Source organism: Microtus ochrogaster, unplaced genomic scaffold (assembly GCF_000317375.1).
Source record: "Microtus ochrogaster isolate Prairie Vole_2 unplaced genomic scaffold, MicOch1.0 UNK15, whole genome shotgun sequence".
NCBI lineage: Eukaryota > Metazoa > Chordata > Mammalia > Rodentia > Cricetidae > Microtus > Microtus ochrogaster.
The window spans coordinates 1929567-1953635 of NW_004949113.1; the positions used below are offsets into that span (position 1 = coordinate 1929567).

Here is a 24069-nt window from a genome sequence, read left to right on the forward strand (position 1 = left end):
GCTGAGATTACAAGCATATGCCACCCCACCTGGTCTTATGCAGTGCTGGGAGTCAAAATCCAGAGCTGCATCCATAGAAGACAAGTGCCTTGACAGCTGAACTGCATCCCCAGCCTCTTCTGTACCTCTCAGAACCTGAGTTTAACTATAAGATGCACAAGATAATGCACCCCACTTCTGTAGTAACACATCACCAGGCTCATCTACAGTCTTTATTCCAATCCTCCCCCACACAGCACCCTATCATTTACTCACAATTCCACTGCTACACACTTAAGCATTTTTAAAATTCTACTCTGTAAATAACACTTTCTACTTTTCAGACAAAACATAAGATCCGTATTATAACCACTATTAGTGTTTGCTTTATTCATTTTATAAAATTTCTTAATGTAAAAATTTAAATCTTCAGACAAAAGTAAACCAACTTGCAATAAATAATAAGTCAATTTTTATATTCTTTGCTACAAAGACTATGCATTAATCTCTAACAGAACCTTGTAAAGTATTGTTATTTATAGCAAGAGAGATCCAACCTGTTCAGGGTCATATGGAGCAGAGAGTTTAAAAATAGATTTATTTTGATTTATGTGTATTTGTAGGTTTTTGTGTCTGTCATGTGTATGTGGGTACCCATAGAAGTCATAGGAAGTTACCATAACTCCTGGCGCTGAACTCATAGTGGCTGTGAACCTCTAATACAGGTGCTGGGAACAGAGACGGCTCCTCTGGGAGAGCAGCAAGTGATCTTACCTGCTGAGCTACCTCTCCAGCTCCCAAGGGTAAGAATCTGAACTCAGGCTGATCTGTGTTTAAAGTGTGTGTTTCTCAACTTTAAGGGAAGCCTTACATTTACACACATACATATATTCTCACTTTTTGTCTCTACTTGCCTTGTCGGTGCTATAATTAAAATTTCCCTGGGTGAAAAGCAGTATTTCCTCTCACTTGTCACTGGACTCAATCTCCCAGATGTCACTCATGAGGCAGTGGTAGTCTTTCTACCCTTAAAAGGCTTAACCCAACAAAACCATGGCAAAACAGCATCCTATATAGCAAATTCCTGACTAGCCTGAACTACATGAGACTCTGCCTCAAAAAAAAAAAAAAAATCCCCCAAGCCAATCAAATAAAACTACCTATAGCAAAATCCAAAACAAGCTTGGCGAAGTGGCGCCCACCTGGAATCCTAGTACTTGGGAAGTGGAGGCAGGAGTACCAGGAACTCAGACTTGCATCACGTGCCAAGTTCAAGGGTCACCCTGGGCTACATAATAGCCCAGTGAGAAATCAAAAGTAAAAATATTAAAAAATAATTAACATTAATATTAAAATAAAGTATATTTTAAAAATTTAAAATTATGTTTACTATTTGTCTGTGTCTTGGTTGGTTTTTGTCAACCTAATACCTAGACATCTAGGAAACAGAAACATCAATCGAGTAAATGCTTCCATCAGATTGCCTGTAGGAAAGTCTGTACAGGTTTTCTTATTTAATGATTGATGTAGGAGGACTCAGCTTGTAGTGATATTTTGTTTGTGTTTTAATAAGTAAACTTGCCTGAAGATCAGAGTGCAGAGCTAAGCCACTAGAGACCAGGACAGAGGAAATCTCTGTTAGTTCAAGGCTACCCTGGGCTACATGAGATTGAATCTGTCTAAAAGAGAAACAAGCTCACACAAAGATGATCCCTGTGACTCTATGCCTTTAATCCCAGCACTAGGGAGGTACAGACAGGAGTGATATGGCTGGGTGGAGAGAGGAATATAATGCGAGAGGAGACAGGAGCTCATGGCAGTCTGAGGTTTGGTGGAGACAGCAGTAGTCTGGAGATGCAGTCTGAGGACAGGCTCGCCCCTTTGGTCTGAGCATTGATAAAGGTAAAAACTCCCTTGTATATAGTATATATACTTCTTTGATCTTCAGTATTAACCCTATATCTGACTCTGGGTTATTATTAATACCAATTAGAATTTGTAATATATCAGCCCACTGTAGGAGGTGCCATATCTGGGCAGATTATCCTTGGTATATAAAAAAGCAAACTGAGCAAGCTTGTAAGCAGTAAGGTGCTATGACTTCTGCTTCAGTTTCTGACCTGACTTCCTCAATGATGGACTGTTACCTGGAAGTATTCAGATAAAATAAACCCTTTCTAGGTATATAGAATAAGCACTTTTCATTAATTCACTATTTATGTAATAAAAACACTCTGTTCATGGTTCTAACACTATAATTTTCTCTTCCATTAGATAGTAATGTCTTCATAGAGAAGGATCATATGCTAAATCATAATCTATCATATTCTTGTTCACAGAAGGTAATAATTAGATCAGGTTGTGAGGCAGACGGAAGGAGAGAATATTGGGAGAGACAACTGGAATCTCTGGGATGAGCTAGAAACCTAGGAATCTATGAGAGTGACTCTAGCTATGACTTCTAGCAGTAGGGGATATGGAGCCTAAACTGGTCATTTCCTGTGGAGTGATACATCAACGCAGCCACACAAGGCCCACTCCCTGAGGCAGAACCCATGCCTGATACTGATAGAGTGGCCCAGAGTCTAAGACTAGATAGGCCCGAGAGCCTGGGGGAAATCCAACTACTACTGCTCTGCTAAAGGAACGAAACAATAAAATGGCTCCTGTCAGTCAGATACACTCATAGATTAGTGCCTTACTCAGCCATCCTCAGAGACGATGCCCAGAGAAGCTACTGCAATAGGTAAGAACAAAAACCAGAACAAAGTACAGAGTGAGAAACCTCTGAACACTCAGCCCTAAATGGGATGTCTTCATTAAAAGCCTTTCCTCAGAGCTCAAAAAAAGTGAGAGAAAAGGCAGAAAGATTCTAACAGCCAGTGGGAATGGAGGACACCAAGGCAGCGAAGCCTTCTAAAGACAACAGGACTGACACACATATGAACTCACGATACGGTGGCAGTAAATACAGGGCCTGCATGGGTCTGTGCTAGATGAGGGTCCAGTGCTGAAAGAAGTGGATACAAGATCCCAGCCTGGACTCAGAAGTTAGTTCCAATTAATAACCCCTTGCAAATGAAGGTTTTTTTTTTCTTGAAAAAGGGTTTCTCTGCATAGCCCTGGCTATCCTGGAACTCTCTGTAGACCTGGCTGACCTCAAACTCAGAGATCTGACTGGATTAAAGGTGTGCACTGCCATGCCCAAACTCATTTGTAAGCATTTTTCTTTTCTATAAGCACATGTAATTTGTTTACTTATACATGTATACATTATAGGCTAGGATCTGCGTATGAGGAAGATCATGAGAACTTTTACTGGGACTGGGTGATACTGATTAAGATGATATTTTCTAAGTCTATTATTTTCCTTCAAATTTTGTGGTTTCATTTTTCTTTTAGGCTGTTCCATTTTAAATATATACCATTCATGTATTGTTGGGCAACTAGGTTAGTTCTACTTCCTTGTTATAGTGAGAGCAGCAATAAATATGGGGAATGCAAATATGATAGGTAAGGAGTTCTCTGGGTCTACATCTAGGAGTAAAATAGCTGGGTCAGATGGCAGCCCTACTTTTAGTCCCCGCCCCCTGGAATCTCCAAACTGATTTCCATAATGGTTGTGTTAATTTGTACTCTCATGAACCATGAAAAGAGTTCTTCTTTCTTATCTATGGCATCTATAACCAGTTAGTTTTTCTTTCTTTCTTTCTTTTTTTTTTTTTTGAGACAGGGTTTCTCTGTGTAATAGCCCTAGCTGTCCTGGAACTCACTTTGTAGACCAGACTGGTCTTGAACTCACAGAGATCCTCCTGCCTCTGCCTCCTGAGTGCTGGGATTAAAGGTGTGTGCCACTACCACCCGGCGAGAGGTAGTATCTTAAAAGCAGCTTTAAACTACAGTTATATAATGACCAGGGAGCTGAACATTTTAGAAAATAATTATTGGTCATTTGTATTTCTTTGAAAACTGTCTATTAGCCCATTTGCTGACTGACAGTTTTATTTATTTGGTATTTAATTTCTGCAGTTCTTTTTTTGCATATTAGCTCCTTATCTGAGGTAAAGATTCTCTCCCTTTCTGTAGGCTGTGTGCTCTACCGACAGTTTCCTTAGCTGTTCAGCAGTGGCAGTGTTTTTTTTTTTTAAATGTAGATCTCCTGTTGACACTTGGTGCCTCTTCCTGTACAATTCAGTTTGTGGCTTCAAACAATATTGTAGGGCTATAGTGATAAAGAAGGCCTTGTACTACTACAGAGAGGTCAATCAGAACCCAGGAGTAAACCAACAAAACTATGCCCACACCTAACTGACAAAGGAGTCAGAAACTTTCACTGGGGGAAAAAAGATAGTCTATTCAATAAATAGTGCTGGTAAAACTGGACCTCTACCTGCCAAAGAATAGAATTAAATTTATATCATCCACATTATACAAAAATCAAATAAAAATTGATCAAAGACCTTAATTTAGAATGTGAAGCACTGAACCTTTCAAGGAAGTCATAGGGAACCCTCTTCAAGACCCTGCAGTGGGCGCAGGGACTTTCCAGGAAGAACTTCAATAGCACAGGAAGAGGCACTGAGTATCAACAGGGGTCTACATAAGAACTGCGGCTGCACCGCTGAGGAAACTGTGGTAGAGCACAGTCTACAGACATGCTGATAGACTAGTCTGTCAGCAACTCCTCAACTGATGCTTCTCCTTTCAGATGACTCTAGGGTAGCTGACAATTATAACTAACAAGGACATAGGCTTTTACTTATATCTGTTCTTAAAATTATCTTTTACCTTCTTGAAATTTATCATTTTTCTTTTCAGGATGAACATTAGCTCATTAAATTCAAGCTTTTCCCACCAAAAGACGCATGTATGGTCATAAATAGTCTTAAAACATTGTTTTAAATGTATTGCACAATTTTTAATATAAGTATTTTAATTACTAAGTTTTATATGTATTTAAACTTCCATCCTGATTCCTTTTGTGCTATATAAATTACTAAGTAGCATATGTCCCATTTCCAAACATTTGACCTTGTATATACATTAGTTTAACACAGTTAGTTTAAACTTTCTAATGCTGCAACCCTTTAATACAGTTCCTCATATTGTGGTGACTCCCAACCACAAAATTATTTTTATTTTTACTTCATAACTGTAATTTTGTTACTGTTATGAATTGCAATCCTGATATGCAGGATATTTGTGTTTGCTGATGGTCTTGGGTAACCCTAGCGAAAGGGTCATTTGACTCCCAAAGGGGTTGAGACCTACAGGTTGAAAACTGCTGGTCTAATACATGTATCAATTTTGATAAGTCTAAGCTTAGGAAGAACATATATTGTCCAGATGCTGTTATCAAGACACCACATGTTGTTTAAACCTTAAGAGCCTTAATGATTTTTTTAACCTTTGGTCTATTAATTATTGAAGTGAAAATTTAGTTTGTGCTTTGTATACTTTGAAGCCATAATCTGAAAGATTTTAAATTATGTTTTTCTTGTGAATTAGTAACTCTAGATTCCTATTTTAAAAGGTAATATCTATTTTCTTTTGGTATTTTATGGGCATGTCTTACTATTTATTTATTCTGTGACTCATACATTCATGTGCGTGCAGGTACGCTCACTTGCGTGTGGATGTTTCAAGGGTATTTTCCTCTCTCCATCTTATTCTTTGAGGCAGGGTCTCTCACTAAATCTGGGACTCCCCATTCCAGCTAGAGTAATTGTCTACTGGGATCTGCCTGTTCCTGCCCCTTACATCCCAGTGCTTGGGTTATAGACATGCCCAGCCTTGCCCTACATGGGTGCCAGGAACTAAACTCAGTTTCCTAAAGTTCACACAGAAAGCATTTTACTCACGGAGGCAACTCCTAGACACATCTCCTAACTTCCTATCTTCAAACTTTTACATTGTTGTCCTATAAACAGGACTCACTTGGATTTTCAATGTTGCACCTAGTTCACGTATCATTTTCAGCCAGAAATCCCTTAGCTTTGCTTTCATTCTTCATCCAGACATAGAAACGTAGTTACCAGCTATTATATTTCTTACTTTCAAGACATTATCTCCTTGGGCTTCTATTTTACTAGGGTCAATCCAAATAGCATCAAGCCAGCAAGATAACTCAGTGGGTAAAGACACCACTGTGAAGGCTGAGTTTGATTCCTGGGTCCCAAGAGGAGAAATGAGAGAACTGACTCTAGCATGTTGTCTTCCGTCCTCCACATGTATGCCAAGCACACATGTGTCTCCTTCACATATATAATAAATAACTACATGTAATCAATAAATGAGTAAATATCCCTTTGGAGACCATTTTCCTATTCTCAGGTGGTTTAAATTTTTTCCTGTCTGTGAGCTCAATCTTCACATCATTTAAACATATTTTCTTTTTGGGAGCCACCGTGTTATGCCTTCCATCAATTCTTGAAAAAATATCTTAAGATACTTCTACACATTCCTATTACTAAATTTCCTCAGTTTAAAAAAAAATAACCATTCCTTTTATTATTGATGTTCTATACATGTCATCCTTTAAAAGAATCTACCTGGTCATTTTTCTTTCTGATCTTTCTGTTCCTTCTTGTAGGATACAGTTCTTGGAAATCAAAAACCCAGGAGACTAAACTTCTTTCTCCTTGTTTTGTCTACTTTCACCTCATGATGGACTGTGATCAGAGGGGTTACTTAATTGGGCCTGGGAGGTGACCTTTAGTGACATTTTATAGGTGCAAGCTCCATAGTATGTTTGTCTATTTTGGATGAATTAATTGCCTTACAGTTGTGAGCTCAGGACTAGACTCTCTTATTAATTTTTGTGATCTGTACTTCCTGGACTGACCAAGCAATATCAATTCACATCCCAAACACAAAGTTAACCATCTAGGTATGAAATCACAGAATAATGCCAGGCATGGTGGATCTCTGTGAGTTTGAGGTCAGTCTGGTCTACAAAGCAAGTTCCAGGACAGTTAGGACTGTGAACACAGAGAAACCCTGTCTCAAAAACAAAACAAAACAAACCTTTCCTCACCAGAAGAAGCCATGTAACGTGTTTCTTGGTTACCCTTTCATTTCAGTCATCTCCCTTTGAGAGTTCTGACTGTGTAGGGGAATCAGCATAGGACCAAACTAGGCCCTCTGAAGTGGGGGACAGTTGTGTGGCTGGAGCAGTCTGTGGGGCCATTGGCAGTGAGACCAGGATTTATCCCTAGTGTTTGAATGGAGCCCATTCTCTTTGGAGGGATATTTTGCTCAGCCTAAATACGAAGGGCGGTACTGGGGAGGGCTTTGGTCCTGCCTCAAAATGATGTGCTAGACTTTGTTGACTTCCCAAGGGAGGCCTTACCCTCTCTGAGGAGTAGATGGTGGGGGGGGGGGTGAAGGGAGCTGGAGTCTGGGAGGGAGTGGGAACCAGGAATGTAAAGTGAGAAAAGATTGGTAAAATAAAATAAACAGTTCTGGTTGTGTAAGAGGCCTCAAATGGTTACACAAGCCCTATGCTTTATTTCTTTTTTCAGAGTTAGTGTTAAAACCAAACTCCCTGACCCCTGGGCAGTAATGAGTAACTGAAATTGCCAGAGGCATTTGCATCAGTTTTATTTTATTGTACTAATATACAGTTGTCTGTTTTCATAAGAATTACTGGTTTTATTTTGAACTTGTATTTGCTTTCTGGGGAATACATGATAAGTTTTGTCCAATATTTCCAAGTGTTTTTGGTCTATTTTAAAACATTTAAGGCTATTAATCATTTCCATAATTATAAATCTCATTTTTATTTTTATTTTTTTGTGGGAGGGTCAGATCTCACTTATGTAGCCTAGGTTGGTCCCCAAATCATGATACGTTCTCCCAGTTCCTTTTTCTTTTCTTCCCCCCTTTTACATATGCATACATTAAGTCTAATTTTATTTCTGTTGATAATCCTAGAAGTACCAATTGAAAATAAAAGCAAAGGTAGTCAGCGATCATCCTCAAAGTCATTGAAAGGCACTCTTTCTCACAGCATGGTTCCATAACAGTTTCACCATCACAGAGAGCAGCAGTGAGAACAGAGACGGGAGTGAGATTCAATGATGTATTTCAACTTATATGACCAACTCTTTAAGACATATTAACTTCTTCCAGCCTAAAGGTCCTTGCCATATAAGGGGGAAGACATTTTGTACATATGTGTGTGTCATATCTGTAGCCAGTAACTTCTTCTCTTGATATTACCTAGTTATTTTTTGAGACAGGGTTTCTCACTGAACCTTGGAGCTCCCCTTCTGAGCTAGACTGGCCGCATAGCACGCCTCTGGGAGCCGCCTGTCTCCCTCCCTCCCTGTATGGAAGTGACAGATGTGTGTGCTAGCACAAAGGGCCCTGATTATGTGGGTGCTGGAAACCTGAACTCAAGTCCTCAAGACTGCACAGCGAGCACTCTACGCACCAAGCCGTCTCCCCGGCCCTTAAAGCACAGAAACAAAATGAAACCAAGCAACCAAAACAAACACATAACCAGGCCCAACAAGTGGTTGATCAATACTTGTATTCATTAGTTAGGACTACACGGATTTTTTTAAAAATTGTAATACTCCCAGATTAAAAACCTTAATATGGAGTTGATAAGATGGCTCAGGAGGTTAAAAGATTGTTGTGCAATCCCAATGACCTGAACCTACATAAAGGTGGAAGGAGAAAACCAACTCCATGAAGTTGTCCTCTGACTTCCAAAGGTGTGCTGTGGCATGTATGTCTTTGTGCACACAATACTTAAAAATTAAAGAAGAATCTTAATATATGTATAAAATTTTTAATTGTTTCTATCTCAGTTTATTTAACTGCAAAACCACTATGGTCTTAGTAGGTGCCCAATAGAGGAAATGAAACAAAAAATTTAGAGTCACAAATATTTACATGATTCATACAGTACATTATAGAAATCATGTCTCTTTAGGTCCTTCTCTGAGTAAGCCAACATATAATAAACAATACCTTAGCTTTTGGGGTGGCTTTAATTGTCCAAATACAATCAACTGCTTGGCCAGGTTTTGTTTTTTCTTCTTGCTCTACCTGGCTAGAACGTATTATTCCATCAGCTCCTGAGAGCTCAAACTGGCAATCTAGAAAAAAAAGAAAAGATAATCAAAGAAAAATAAGACTAATAAAAAATGTCACAGGAAGAAAAAGGTAATATACTAAACCTGGGATGGGATTTAAAATACCTCCAAGGTAAGTAAAGTCTGGATCTGCAACAGAAAAGAGAAGAAAGCCATTGGTGCTGAGCTTCTTTCAGACCTAACTTAGATCTAATGCTTCACCACATCGCAACATTAAGAGGCATTTTTATTGATAGATGCTGCATATCCCTAGCCATCCGTGACAATGCTTATGGGGTTGGCATTTAATGAAAATTTGTAACTTTTTATTTAATTACGCATGCTTTACTACTGAAAATATCAACTGTCAAATGTAATAGCTAGTCCACTAACAGATGAATAAAATATGGTACATTTAATACAATGGAATACTATTAGTCTTAAAAGGAATAGATTTCCTTTGTGTTGAGCTATATTAAATGTTTTCTAAAATATTTGCTTTAATTAGTAGTGGTGATATTCGCAAAATAATATACCCAATGCTATTGAGTTATAAATAGTTCATATTTAATCACGGTCAAATGTTCTTTTGAAATATATTACACAGATGCATCAACATTTATTTCTAAGTTAAAATAGAAATTACAAATATAAGACTTTATATGTTGTTACAGAATATTATTTTAAGGTGTGTTACATTTGTTTATGCTCTACAACAATAGATGCTCTAAAAACTAATTACATACATGGTTTTTTCCAAGTAAGAGGGCACTCAAGTCTTGCTAATACTGTCTTTAATTGAAGGCACTTCAGCAAGTTACCAAATTACATATTGGAAAGTAGAGAAATAAACTTTTGGCTTAACTTCAAATACATTTCAGTGATTGTTCTTTTTAAACTAAAACTAAATTCATCCTTGTTTAAAGAGTCAACTAGTGGACACCAATTCTTTTGCAAGAAAAAAAAATCAAAGCAGAATTAAAATCTTAAATTATACTGGGGAAAAGCTATAGGATCTTTTTGGAAAATTAATCAGATTTTTTTCTTTCTTTTTGGAAATATTTATTTAGAGATAGGGTCTCTTTCAGGCTGGCCTTGAACTCACAAGTTTCCTATCTACCTTGCTACTGTAGTGTATATAGGCAGGCCTTAAACTCTCTATGTAGTGTATAAATGGAAATATGCCTTTAAATAACAGCAAAATAAACACAGCTGCTCTTTAGCTCATGATGTATCACATATTTATTGATATGAGTTTGTTTTCTAAGTTTGGAGATAAAACTGGGGAATCCCTGTCCTACAGAAAAGGAAATATGACACATTAGAAGAAATAACCTAGGAAACTCAATATAGTCCTGGATTTGCTATTGTATAGAAAAGTACTTAATTCCTAAGCTTCCTCTATAAATTCTATAAAACAGGATATTATATAATCTTTATGCTATTTCCATTAGTATAAAATTTAATGTAGGTAGTACCAGAAGACCTATAAGGTACAAAGATAAAATATCCCAGAAATTCCAAGCAGTTTTACCTATAAACTGTATAAAAATTTCTCATGATATGTAAAAAGCACAAAACAAAACTATTTTCGTTCAAAATGAGTGTCTTTACATATAAAGTTAGATGATTAAGTTAATTAATTAGGGTGTGTGTGTCAGAGGGCAACTTGCAGAAGTCAGTTCTCTCCTGCCACCTTGTGGGAGTCTGTGGATTAAATTCAGTCTGCCTGGCCTTTGTGCAAATGCTGAGCCATCTTTCCAGCCTTAAATTTGGTTGATTATTAAAAAATATTTTAAAAAGTCTATTAAAAATTGTGTATGTATGTAGAGGCCAGAGGTCTACTTGGGTATCTTCCTCTCTCATGCTCCAATTTTTTGTTTTGTTTTAATAAGAAACAGATCTCTCATTGTACTTAACAATTCTCTCACAGAACCTAGAGTCTGAAGTTTTTGGCTGGACCAGCACGGGTCAGAGCTGCTAGGATCTACTTGGTTCCAGTGCTGGGCTACAGGTGTGTGCATTTTTACATGGTTTCTTTTACATGGAAGTATAGCCTTCAAGTGCAGAGCAAGCAGTTTAATCACTGGAACTTCTTCCCAGATCCTGAAAAAAAAACACCTTTTACTGTCTATTTTGTTGTTTCAGGAACTTATAACTCATAAAGATGTGATTCATATGTAAGATTTTGTAATAGCATTTCCGACACTAAAATGATTACTTCGGTTAATTTAGACTGTAAATATTACATGCCTGACCTATTTAAGCAAATCAATTATTTACACTTTATTAGAATCGGCTGGTCCAGCTCTGTGAACAAGTTTACAGGGAGACTATCCTTTGTATCACTGAGTCAGCCATTCTTCTTAACTTTGCCATTTTGAGAAAACAAGTTACTACATTTTACTTGTAATAAATTCCAAATAAAACATACCACGTTAACTATGGTTTTGAGATAGTCTTGCATATAGCCCAGGCTGTGCTATCTGCATTTCTCAACTTCCTGAGCAGCTGGAATCATAAGTGTGTGGCACCATTCCTAGCTATGTTAACAATTTTCTGATGTACAGTTCAGTGGTTTTAGTGCACTTACATAGTTGTATTGTTCAACAATCACACTTTTTATTTTCAGAACTAGTTTCCACCATCAGAAAGGAAAGTCTATACTCATTAAAGTACCAATTTTCTACTTTCTATTTCCATAAATTTGCCTACTTGATGTCAGACCACAGGACAAGAATGGAGTTGTGTGATAATTTGGAGTGCTTGTGAGAAACTCCAAGAAAACAAGAGTTTAGTGACCTCAGTTTCTTCAAAACACAGAATTGTTCCTAGAATGTTCTTTTGCCTTTCTCCCAGGTATAGCAGATAGGAGTGAGTTTGCTTCTGCTGTTGTTATTCATGTGCTTCTCTGAAAAAGCATGTCTTGGCCAAGTATGGCCTGTCCTTGTAATTGAGTACCTTACTCATGTGATCCTTCCTAACCCTCAGGTATAAACTGTCTGATGCTCTGAATAAAGTTGGCTACTGCATGAGACTTTAGCCCACCTCATTTTTAGGAACCTGCTTTCCCAGGTTCATGTCACCAACTAGAGCAGCAAACAACTTTATATAACTTACACAATTGGACTTAGACAACTGGATTTGCCTTTTGTTTTTAAATAATTTTCCTTAGCACATATCATAATTCACCTTGGGGCCCACTTGGTAGAGAGAACTGATTTCTTCAAGTTGTCTACTAACCTCTGCCCATGCAGTGACAAACATATACACAATAAATGTAACACACCACACACCCTATCGATTATCAAGCCATGGAAAAACCTTATGTTCATATAATTAAGTGAAAGAAGTTGACCAGAGTGTCAACATACTGCATGATCCCAACTGTACATGATGACATGGAAATGGTAAACCAAGAAAGAGGCCAGTGATTGCCAGCAGTTTAGGGGGAGGAAGGATGTGTAGTGAGTGGAACACAGGAAAATTTTAGGCAGTCAAACTTCTCTGTATAACAGTGGATATATGCTATTTATCAAACTCATCAGACATATAATACCAAGGGTGAACTATATTGTAAGCTAAAGACTTTGGGTAATTATGATGTGCCCGTGTTGTTTTATGGATTCTACCAAAGATACCATTCTTTTGGAAAGATGTGGATATAGGGGAATGGAGGGGCTTATCCAATAATTACTCCTGCTTAGTTTTGTTGTGATCCTAAAATTGTTATTAAAGTTTATTAGGGGGGGCTAGAGAGATGGCTCAGAGGTTAAGAGCATTGCCTGCTCTTCCAAAGGTCCTGAGTTCAATTCCCAGCAACCACATGGTGGCTCAAAATCATCTGTAATGAGGTCTGGTGCCCTCTTCTGGCCTGCCGGCATACACACAGACAGAATATTGTATACATAATAAATAAATATTTTAAAAAAATCATAAAGTTTATTAGGTGAGTTTTACTGTTTGAAAATACTGTCCTTTCAGTATTAGATAGATGATACAGGTGCAAAAAACTTCCATAATGCTTATTGATTCAGATACAAAGTTGTTTGATTTTTAAGGAAAAAAATGCTGGTAATAGAGTTTTATGCATAGCATGACCAGTTTTGTAAAAACAAACTGAATAAAGAAATTCATCTTAAGAGGTAACTGCCAAATTGTTAGCAATGATTTTAAACGTAACGAGACAGGATTATAATTAGTTTCATTTGTGTATTTTTCAACTAAATTTCTTCCATAAAAAACAAAACTAAAGATTATACACTTGCTGTACAAGGTTGTTTGCTCATTCTGTTATGTTTGCAAACTCCTTGGGCACAATAACATACTAATTTCTGAGTTTCCACATTGGTGTATATGTACTTTTCACTGGATAGAGCTTTAGACTTCTCACAGCATTTGATCAGTATTTTTTACCTAAAAGGTGTAGTTAAGATAATGCAGTAGGCTGACGGTGTAGTAGTCCAGATATATCCACATCCAAATCTCTGTGAATTTTACTATATATGGCTATTAAAAAAGAGTGACTATTACATTACAACATAAAATACATCAATAAGAATTTTAAGACTGAGTTTGAAGAGATGGATCATCGATTAAGAGCACTTGCTGCTCTTTGCAGGGAGAACTGGAGTTTTGTTCCCAGAACCCATAAGGCAGCTCACAACCACCTGTAACTAGCTTCATGGGACATGATGCCCTCTTCTGGTCTCTGTAGGCACCCTGTGCATTAAGTGGATGCAGACACACACACACACACCACATATAGAAATTAAAAAAAAAGAATTTTAAGAAAAGCTGTGAAGTCTGAAGTTAGAGCAATATGGTCACAAACACAGAAATGCTGGGATAATCTTCCAGACAATGGAAGAGATAAAGAACAGATCTAATGGGGTGTGGTGGTGCACACCTTTAATCTCAGCACAGGCAGGTGGAGTTAGAGGTTAACATGGTCTGCATAGAGAGTGTGAGGACAGTTTAGCGGTACATAAAGACTCTCTCAATCTCCCACCTGTACCCCCCAAAAAACAAGATTTGTTCTTTGAGCTAGGCTTTACTGGATTTTGGAATTTTTGGCTTCTAGAACTACAATTCATATTTCTCTTTTCTTAAGTTGCCAGATGTGGTTATGTCAGATCCAGGAGGTGAATTCAGGTATTGCTACATCTCAGGTACAACTTCATGCTTCAATGTTATAGCTACTGAGTGGTAGAGAAAAGACAAACCAAATCTAGCCCTCTTAAATGCAGGTGCAGGAGTATTTCTATTGTTAAATAGTTTCTAAAGTAACTATAATAAGTTCAATTAAAATCTGCCTTTGTGGGAATTGTGAAACGACAGTGGATTCAATTATTTAAAGGTATATATTTATTTTGTTGTTATTGATCTTAGATATATATAAGAAGAAAATGCAACTTTGCCTGATCTACCACAGATTTAGACTGGGATGTGGTCTACTGCTTCCTATTTTAAAAAGTTTTTACTTGTTCCTAGACTGATTTTCTTTTGACTTTGACAATTTCTTTAGTCTTAATCTGATTACCTTGATCAAATTATCCTTTTCTAACCTTAAGATTCTAAAGTCAGTGGTATACTCAAATACTAAAAGGTAACTTATTTTTTAAGAACGCTTAATTTTTTACCTGGGATGAATGAGTATTTTGCTCGAAATCCTAGTCCTTCAAGTTCTTCATCAGAACTAAATTTAATCCACATGAATCTTCCTGTTGACCTAATTAATGAAGGGCTTTTCATGCCACAGTAACGATCTATGAGAGGTGAGAAACCAAATGGCCCATCTCGAACTTCCAAGTGATCAAAGCGACATTCAAATGATGGCTCTATATAATAGCGTTCGTCAAAGGTCAGCTCTATCCGTTGACGAGGAGCAGCTATAAAGTAAGAGTAAGCAAACAGGGCAGCATGAACAAGACACATGTGTGGACAAGCAAATCAATCACATCAGTGCTTCACATATGAGAATCTCACTGGGAACTGTGTATGCAAAGCGGTAAGAAAAGTTCTTTCACAGGAATAGTCATGCTATGTTATAGAATTATAGTAACATTTCCTGTGGTATATGTCATTACTTTAGTTAAATGTATTTGGTTGACTAAAATTAGCAGAGGTGAAAGGCTAATTCTTGCTTACTTTAAAAACAATGTACAGTGTGTCATATGTAACACAGAAGAAAGCAAATGTGCTCAGCACGAACAGAAAGCCCAGCAGGGATGCCGGTGAACTTACGTTCCTTATCAGGAAGTTTCTCATACAGTGATGCACATAGTTTAACATAGTTTAAACAATTACAAATTCTCATTAAAATTAACTATTATTTTGTTAATGTATTTGATATTTACAAATATTTATCTTTATTATAATTTAATTCACAAACATATTTAAAATTTGTCCCAACTTGTTTAAACAGGGCATTTAGCTAATGTGCTCAGTTTTATAGTGAAGTAGAAGTTTATCCAAGAAAACACAGATTTGTTAAATACCTTCCAAAATATAGATACACTCCTTGTTTGGTGGATATGAGTCAGGATAATTTGGTGAAGCAAAATGACCTCCATTGCTGGTTCGAACCCAAATGCCACACTGGGTTGCAGGAATGTGCTTGATTCCAATGTTCTGTCCATCTTGAAGGGAATTTTAAATACCATTATAGCAAAATATAAGAAGCATTCTTTTCTTTCTCCCAAACACCCTAAACAATTGCCTACTCAGTTGCATATATAACTTCACGAGAACCACTGACAAATTTAGTATAACCAACTGATCACAGCAGAAGTGGAAGAAAGCTGTTGTATATTATACTTATTTTGAAGGCTTGATGGTAAAGGATGCGTTTGCCACAAAAGGTACCTGCCACCAAGTCTGAGAACCCGAGTTTGATTCTTGGAAGCCATATAGTGGAAGAACAGAAACATTAAGCTGTCCTCTGACCTCCACATCCATGTAAGTTTCACCATTACTTTGGTGACAGTAAAGCAGAATTAATGGACTGGGACAACCAGGTGCAGCTGAGGTGAAAACAGCAACTGAAAATTGGGAGGATGGTGAATGTTAATGGACTCACCGACAGTCCCAGCTTTCTCCCACTTGGTCTGGTGAAGCAAGAGACTCTGACAGCAAACAGAGATTTCTATTTTGGGAATCCAATCTATCTAAGAAAGGGTTAATCATACAGATCAGAGAGTCCCAAATGTCAGTTCAAATCCCAGATGAGAGCCACGGTAAACACATCCTACCCATACCTACAGACAACTCACGGTCAGCTTTTCAGTGTCCCCGTTAAAATATTAAGTACATATGCAAGGACAACCAGGAATTTGAAGAAAGCTTCCAGTATGAAAAACATGTTGGAACACATGGAATAAAGCAACCCTGAGTAAATAAAGCTCATGCAAGGAAATGAAAACAAACAATAAACCCAAGTTATCAACCAATGAGTAACAACAGGGTTTCATGCGATTTCTCCAGAGACAGAAAAGCAAATACAGTCATAAAACAAAAACAAAAAACATTCTTTTTTTTTTTTTTTAAAAAAAAATAGAAGCAAGCTCTACCAAACAGAGAAAATCAAAGTGCGAGAAAGTTTAGAGCAGAGGTGTGATGCCATAGGCGTGTGTTGAGTTTTACTGGAACATATTCATACCCTTCAACTGCTCATTTTGGTTGCTTTCACAACAAAAGAACTGGGTAACTGTTTCAGAGACAGGCTCATAGAAGCTTACATATTTATTGGCTCTTTCCATAAAAAGTTTTGTAATTGTTAGTTTATGGAATAAAAATTGAGGAAGTCTCTCCAGATTGAAATAAAATATGTGTGAAAATATACATAAATTAAATATATATTGAATTCATTATGTTGAACTTCATAATAAACTCAGGACTTTGTATGTTAACTTTAAAAAACAGCAATACAAACCCAAAAAGGGTGTAAGTATTATAATAATAGGAATTCCCCTAAAACACTAGAGAAAATGAGGGAGGAATTTTTTTATAATTAATTAATCAATTAATTTCCCCCCAGTCCAATCAGTTTCCTCTCCCTCTTTCCTCCTTCTCTTAGTCTCTCTTGTCACTCACCCCAACATCGGCTCTCTCTCTCTCTTCCTGGATGAGGAAATTTTAGAAACTGAACAAAACCAAAATATTTCTAAACCTAAAGACAAATTTGTATCGAAAAACTTTAATAAGTGGTTTAAATGCTGATTTTTGCTTTTCTTCCTTCCTCCCTTATTTGAAAAAAAATATTTATGTATTTATTTGTTGAGACAGGGTTTTTCTGTGTAGCTCTGGCTGTCCTGGAACTCACTTTGTAGACCAGGTTGGCTTTGAATTTAGAGATCTGCCTATCCCTGCCTCCCGAATGCGGGGGTTAAAGGAATTCGCCACCACCACTCAGTCATAAAACTATTTTTGTTGCTACTTCATAACTATAATTTTGCTACGATTATGAATTATAATCACAATGCAAATATTTTTTGGAGATAGAGGCTTGCCAAAAGAATCTTGACACACTGGTTGAGAACCACTCGTTTAGAGGATTAAAAGTTCATGTTTTGCAAGATGATGGCATGACTTCAGTCTCCATGACTCAGAGAGTGGTAGGAGAGAACTCACTTCCCAATGTTATCCTGCTCTACAATGTGTACTGTAGCATGTGTGTGTCTACCTTTCCCCACACAAAATATAAACAAAATATCATATATATCATAGTCGTGGTTTAAAGCAGGAAACAGGAAGAATAGAATGAAAAACAATTTTTCCAATTGTTTATATAGTTTGATTTTTTTATCATGTGAACATATAACTTTGATGAAAATAAAAAATAAAATTGTACAGAAAATGCACTAACTCTAACATGAAAATTTGCTTTAAAAAAATCACAGTAGCTATTCTTCAAAGTCAGACAGTACAACAGGACCAAAGGGCTTTGAAGACTGTACTGAAAGACTTTTCTTGTTCACACTAGAAAAGACACTTTTTTATTCTTCTTAGTGATAAAACTGTAAATTTCATTTAAATTTTGGATATAATTAACAGTGTATTAAAAGTTATTAGTGATGCTGGCTTTTAAAAAGCTTATCAGGGCAAACTTTGTGCAGACAATTTAGTAGCTGATTCTGATTAAGTTGAGATCCATAGGTTATTAGAATGCTTTTAGTCACTGAAATGATTAAGAGGAATGTGTTAGTTAGTATTTTTTATCAACTAAGCCAGGGTCATTTACGAGGGCACCTCAGTTGTCTGTGGGGCATTTTCTTGACTAATGATTGATGAAGGATGGATCAGCTCACTGGGTAGGGACACCGTGGGCAGCTGATTCTGGGTCCTGTAAGAAAGCAGACTGAGCAAACCCGGGAGAGTAAGCCAGTAAACAGCACCCCTCCATGGCCTCTGCATCAGCTCCTGCCTCCAGGATCCTGCCCTGACTCCTGCTCTGACTTCCCTTGATGATGCTTTGTAATGTGAAAACTGTAAGCCAAATAAATCTTTTCCTCTCCCAAGCTGTTTTGGTCATGGTATTTTATCACAGTAATAGAGAGAAAACTAAAACAAAGGATTATGAAATAGCATCCAAAAGTTGTAATTCTTTCAAACTGTGTAAACATACCATGTTCCTCTCCATACTTTACCTTGGGTCTTTTGGGCCACAGCAATCCCTTCCACTACAAGTACTGTTATTAGCAACACTAGAGAAAGAACAGAAAAGAACAGTTAAAAAGTTGCATTTATTTTACATTTTACTAGGCCTCTAAGGAAACTCTGATGACAATAAAGGACTAATGACTAAAATTAGATGGGTACTGTTATAGAGGTCACATTGGCCTTGAACTCAAAATCTGGCTTCCTTTATCTCCCCTGTGCTAGGATTATAAACATGTGCACACATTTTGGTTAAAATCGCCATTTCTTACCAACATTCACACTAAGTCTTTGAGATATGAAATGCTGTGCCCTTGTGCTAATGAGAGGGCTGGCTCTTCGGGTAAGGATGATTGCAATTGAACCTAAACACCTGAGCTTGATCTTTGGAATCCATAAGGTGAAAGAACGACTCTGAAAGTTGTGTCTAATCTCCCATGAGTACCACGTGGGAATGTGTAAAAGCTCAAACATGCGAATATTCATGAGCACACATACATATTCACAATGTAAATAAACAAATGCTATGTTCTTCTTTACTATTTGACTCCAAAACAACCAAAGAAAAGATGTAACTGATTTTGTACTTAATTATATAAGAAGTAATGAATACCATGTGCTGTTAAAAACATTTCTTTTCAACATGAAAACAAGCCCACATATATGTGTTGTGCAGGCTTTTGCTAAGCCTAACCACTCCATTTACTTTACCTGAAGTGTGTTTATGCATTTGGTCAGTTGTGCAGTGTGTTATGCCAAAGCTCAAGTGGCTTACCTGACTTCTAGAAGTCCACTGACACTGTTACTGTGCATCACTGTGCTGTGGTTTTGCTCTAACAGGAAGCCATATTAGACACTAAAGCTATTTCACTCCTCACCCCGAACGTTTGAGACCCAACTAACAATATATACCTTTTTTTTTCTGTGTTTTGGAGATTTCAAAGACATTTTTTATGAATGGCACCTTTTTCCATTTAATAGAAAACGTGCTACCAGGTTGCCCTAAACTACCAGTTTGGTAGATAGACATTTAGTCAATAGCATTTATCTCCTTCTAAGAAGCCGGGCGATGGTGGCGCACGCCTTTAATCCCAGCACTAGGGAGGCAGAGGCAGGCGGATCTCTTTGAGTTCGAGACCAGCCTGGTATACAAGAGCTAGTTCCAGGACAGGCTCCAAAGCCACAGAGAAACCCTGTCTTGAAAAACCAAAAAAAGAAGAAAAAAAAAAAGAAGGCAAAGGTATGGCTACAAAATTAAGCAAAATGGCTAACGGTATGGACTTCAGGAGACAGGTGAATATAGGAGTTTAGGTTTCTGTCTTATATTACTGTACTAGCTGTGAGGTCTTTTTAAGCTTCATGTTAGTTATCTGCAAAATCCAGAAGATATACTAATATGATGGGACCAGTCTCAATGGTGTGAATATCATATCGTATGTACCAAGCATTCTGCTAAGTAAATGGTAGATACTGTGAAAATTATCATCTTCCTAGAGTCAACTGTCAAAGACTACCTGAAATACAGGTGAAAAGAGAGGTTTAGAGACTGCATAATGGAAACATGGAGAAGGGAACTGGTATTCATTCTTTCTGAGATAAAAGGGCAGAGTGAGGAAAACATCTGGAACAGACCTAATTGGACTTGAACTCCTGAGAAAGAAATATGGTAGCATAGCAGGTTAGAAAAAAAGCAAGATAAGACTTAAGAGTAAAAACTCTTAAATACCATGTTGATGAATTTATACTTTTTTTTTTTTTTTTTTTTTGGTTTTTCGAGACAGGGTTTCTCTGTGGTTTTGGAGCCTGTCCTGGAACTCTCTTTATAGACCAGGCTGGTCTTGAACTCACAGAGATCCACCTGCCTCTGCCTCCCGAGTGCTGGGATTAAAGGCGTGCGCCACCACCGCCCGGCTATACTTTCAATTACAATTTTTAAAAAAAAACACTGAAGACTTTTGTTTGCTTATTGTGGTGTTAGGGAATGAACCCACAGCGCTGTGCATGCTAGCCCAGTGCAGTGCCATTTAGATACATTCCTAGTTACTCACTATAGGTTTTTATTTTTGATTTTTTTTGTAGACAGGATTTTACTACATAGTATTGGTTGGCCTGGAACTGCTAGGTAGAGGAGGCTGGCCTAGAACTCAGAGCTCTGCTGGGATCAAAGGTGTGCACCACCAAACCCGGTCACTCACTATTGTTTTTAAACCAAGAGAGTATATCACTACTTCTTTCATTCTCCTAATGGTTGTCTGGAGGCTAAACTTAGGAGAAAATCATTTGCGAAGTAAAGTAATGGTGATGTATTGAAGCAGAGAAGTCTGTGGAATTGGAAAGGAGAGACTAATGACATGCTTAAGACACAGTGAACTGCAATTTATAACTTACAAGATGTTAGGGAGAGGGAAATAGAGTGATTGACGACTTTGCCAAATCACACACACACACACACACACACACACACACACACACACACACACCACACACACACAGAGTAACAGCACAGGTTTGCTTAGTAGCATACCTTTAGTGTCTATTAACAAGACTATCAATGTGCGAAGATATAGTTCTTGTCACTTAGTTTACATCTTAAAATCTAAGCATTTAACCTCTTCATCCTTGGCTTCTTAAATCCTTATTAACCTTTGTCTCCTTTCAACTATATTGACTGCCTTTCCTTTTTCAAAGTTGTTTTTTTTTTTTTTTTAATAAATGGTGCTTTCTTCCATTCAGTAGAAAGCACACTACCAGTCTGCCTGAAATAGTACTTTTAATTAGGACAAGAAAAACTACTGTAGGTTTTTGTTTGTTTGATTAAAGACTCCATGTCAGAATGAACGATTCTTTTTTTTTTCTTTTAAATTTGTTTTAGGTGTTGTGGGAGCATGTCTTTAATCCCAGAAATTAAGGGGCAGAGGATTTAGGTGAATTCTAGGACAGCCAGGGCTACATAGTGAAATCCTATCTCAAAACAAAACACTTCCCATCTTTATACTGGAACTGAGTTAGAGGAACAGAGCTTTGAACTTAAAAAACAATAACCACAACAAAATTAAGAGATTTATGATTACAAAACCAAACCCATAATCCCCAAACATTAGGAGTCTGAGGTTCAGGAAATGAAACATTCCTTTATGTCGGCTATCCTCTCAGAGGAACCCAGCTCCCATGGTGTGTCATTTAGGTGACACACAACGGCTCGATACATTTTGTTCACGTTCTTTTATTTCTAGAATCACAGGTAAACTATCAGTTTTCACATTTATAACTCACAGCTTTAAAGTAAGTGACACCAAGAGAGTTGAAAGGGTAAGAAATCAACAAACATGGGCTGGAGGTGGCTCAGGGGTTAACAGCACATAATGTTCTTGCAGAGGACCTGGGTTAAGTCCCCAGCACCACATGGTGGCTCAAAATGATCTGTAACTCCAGTTCCAGTGGATCTGATGCTCTCTTCTGAACTTCAAGGGGACCAGGCACACATGTGGTACACATAGATACATGCAGGTAGCACATCCATACATATAAAATAAAGATAAATAATCTTAAAGAAATTAACAAACAGAAGCAGGAGACCAATAGTACAATTAGAAATAAAAAGTGTGTCAGAAAATTAAAAGCATAGTAAGCAATAAAAACTCACACATATAAAATAAAATTTAAAAACAAATGGTTTGGGGATAGTATATTAACTAAAGAAATAGCTGGGTGGCAGTGGCACATGCCTTTAATCCCAGCAATTGGAAGGCAGAGGCAGGTGGATCTCCTAGTTTGAGGTCAGCTGGTTTACCAGAGTGAGTTCTAGGACAGCCAGGGCTATACAGAGAAACACTGTCTTGAAAAACAAAAGCAACCCCACCAAACCAAACCAAACCAAATGGGTGTGTGTGAATAATTTTAATAAAGACAGAAACAAATGTTTTTATTTTGCACATTATATTAAAATATATAATATATAAATTTATTTTATATACACATGGAAAAATGGTTATACCATCAGAAATATGTACCAAAATAAAAAAACACAAAATTCAGCTTTATTAGTATTAAACAATGTATATTTGGGGCTGCAGTAATGGCTCTGAAGTTAAAAGCAGCTGCTATTTCTCCAGAAGACTAGATATTTGCAGCACTCAAAGCAAGTGACTCAAAACTGTCTATAACTACAGCTCTAGGGACCCCACATCTTCTTACAGCTTTCAGCTTCCTTGGAAATCTGCACAGATGTGCGCTCTCTCTCTCTCTCTCTCTCTCTCTCTCTCTCTCTCTCTCTCTCTCTCTCTCTCTCAACATGCACTCTAAAAATGTAATTCTTAATGAAGATGAAAAATATTGCTAGGAAAAATTTTAAGGCAAAAAAAAAAGACTTACTTCATGTAGTTTGCAAACTGGGGAGACAGAGCCATTGGCACAAACTTAGTATGATCCAAAGGAATGAAGAAGGGTTGGTTAAAATAAAGCTCTTGACCAAGTTCTCATGCTGGCCCAAGTGTTCATTACAGATTGGCTGATATTTAAAGCTTAAGGCTGGGTGGGGTGGTGTACACCTGTGGTAGTTTGAATGTAACTGGCTCCCATAAACTCATAAGGAGTGGTACCATCAGGAGGTGTGGCTTTACTGGTGTAGGTATGGCCTTGTTAGAGGAAGTATGTTACTGTGGAAGCAGGTTTTGAGGTCTCATACATGCTCAAGCCATTCCCAGTGAGACAGACCACTTCCTGCTGCCTGTGATTCAAGATGTCAGAATCCTTAGCCCCTTCTCCAGCACCATATCTGCCTGTGATTTGCCTTGACGATAACAGACTAAACCTCTGAACTGTAAGCCAGCTTAAATAAAACAAATAAAATAAAAATAAAAACAAAGTAAAAAATAAAACATAGTTTACTGTAGGTCATATAGCTCATTGGTTAGGTTTGTTTATCTTGGCAGCTGAAATAGGAATATGACTAGGCATGAGACCCCAACAGTTTAGCTTGTCATTTTTCCGTGAAAAATGTGACATCAACCCATACCTCTGTTAGCAAATTGTCACCAGACTTCATTTTTATTGCTAGCTAGTCATCTGGACCTCTTCTTGGAGCCAGCAGCCAGTGAGGGCATCTAGATACCTGTTAGATCTCCAAAATCTCTTGGGTTAATTGGGTTCTGGTTTCTTGTTGGGATGAATTCAAAGTCTTAAAGGTTTTAACATTACCCTGAGTCTGGTCTGCATCTCTTGTAGTACCTGTTAAAACAGCTTATGATATGCTTCAAGAGAAGCCAAATGTCTTCCTTGTATGAAGAGAATCACTGAAAGTGGTAGGGCAGAACACAAGAGGGAACCAGTGCCAGATAAGATTTAGCCA

At 37.5% G+C, this 24069-nt stretch overlaps 1 protein-coding gene across 2 annotated transcripts in view; it reads right to left on the reverse strand.

Moving 5' to 3' along the window:
* Neto2 (neuropilin and tolloid like 2) overlaps positions 1–24069 on the reverse strand; it is a 60759-nt gene that overhangs the window by 19991 nt on the left and 16699 nt on the right. The window contains exons 2-6 of one of the 2 annotated variants that reach the window (XM_005367017.3): positions 18713–18769; positions 15566–15706; positions 14708–14956; positions 9192–9215; positions 8962–9089 (exon numbers count right to left, since the gene is read on the reverse strand). In XM_005367017.3, coding sequence (XP_005367074.1) covers positions 8962–9089; positions 9192–9215; positions 14708–14956; positions 15566–15706; positions 18713–18769 — 599 coding nt within the window. Of the gene's footprint in view, positions 1–8961; positions 9090–9170; positions 9216–14707; positions 14957–15565; positions 15707–18712; positions 18770–24069 lie in introns of both variants that reach the window. The other variant, XM_005367016.2, reaches the window with a different exon arrangement.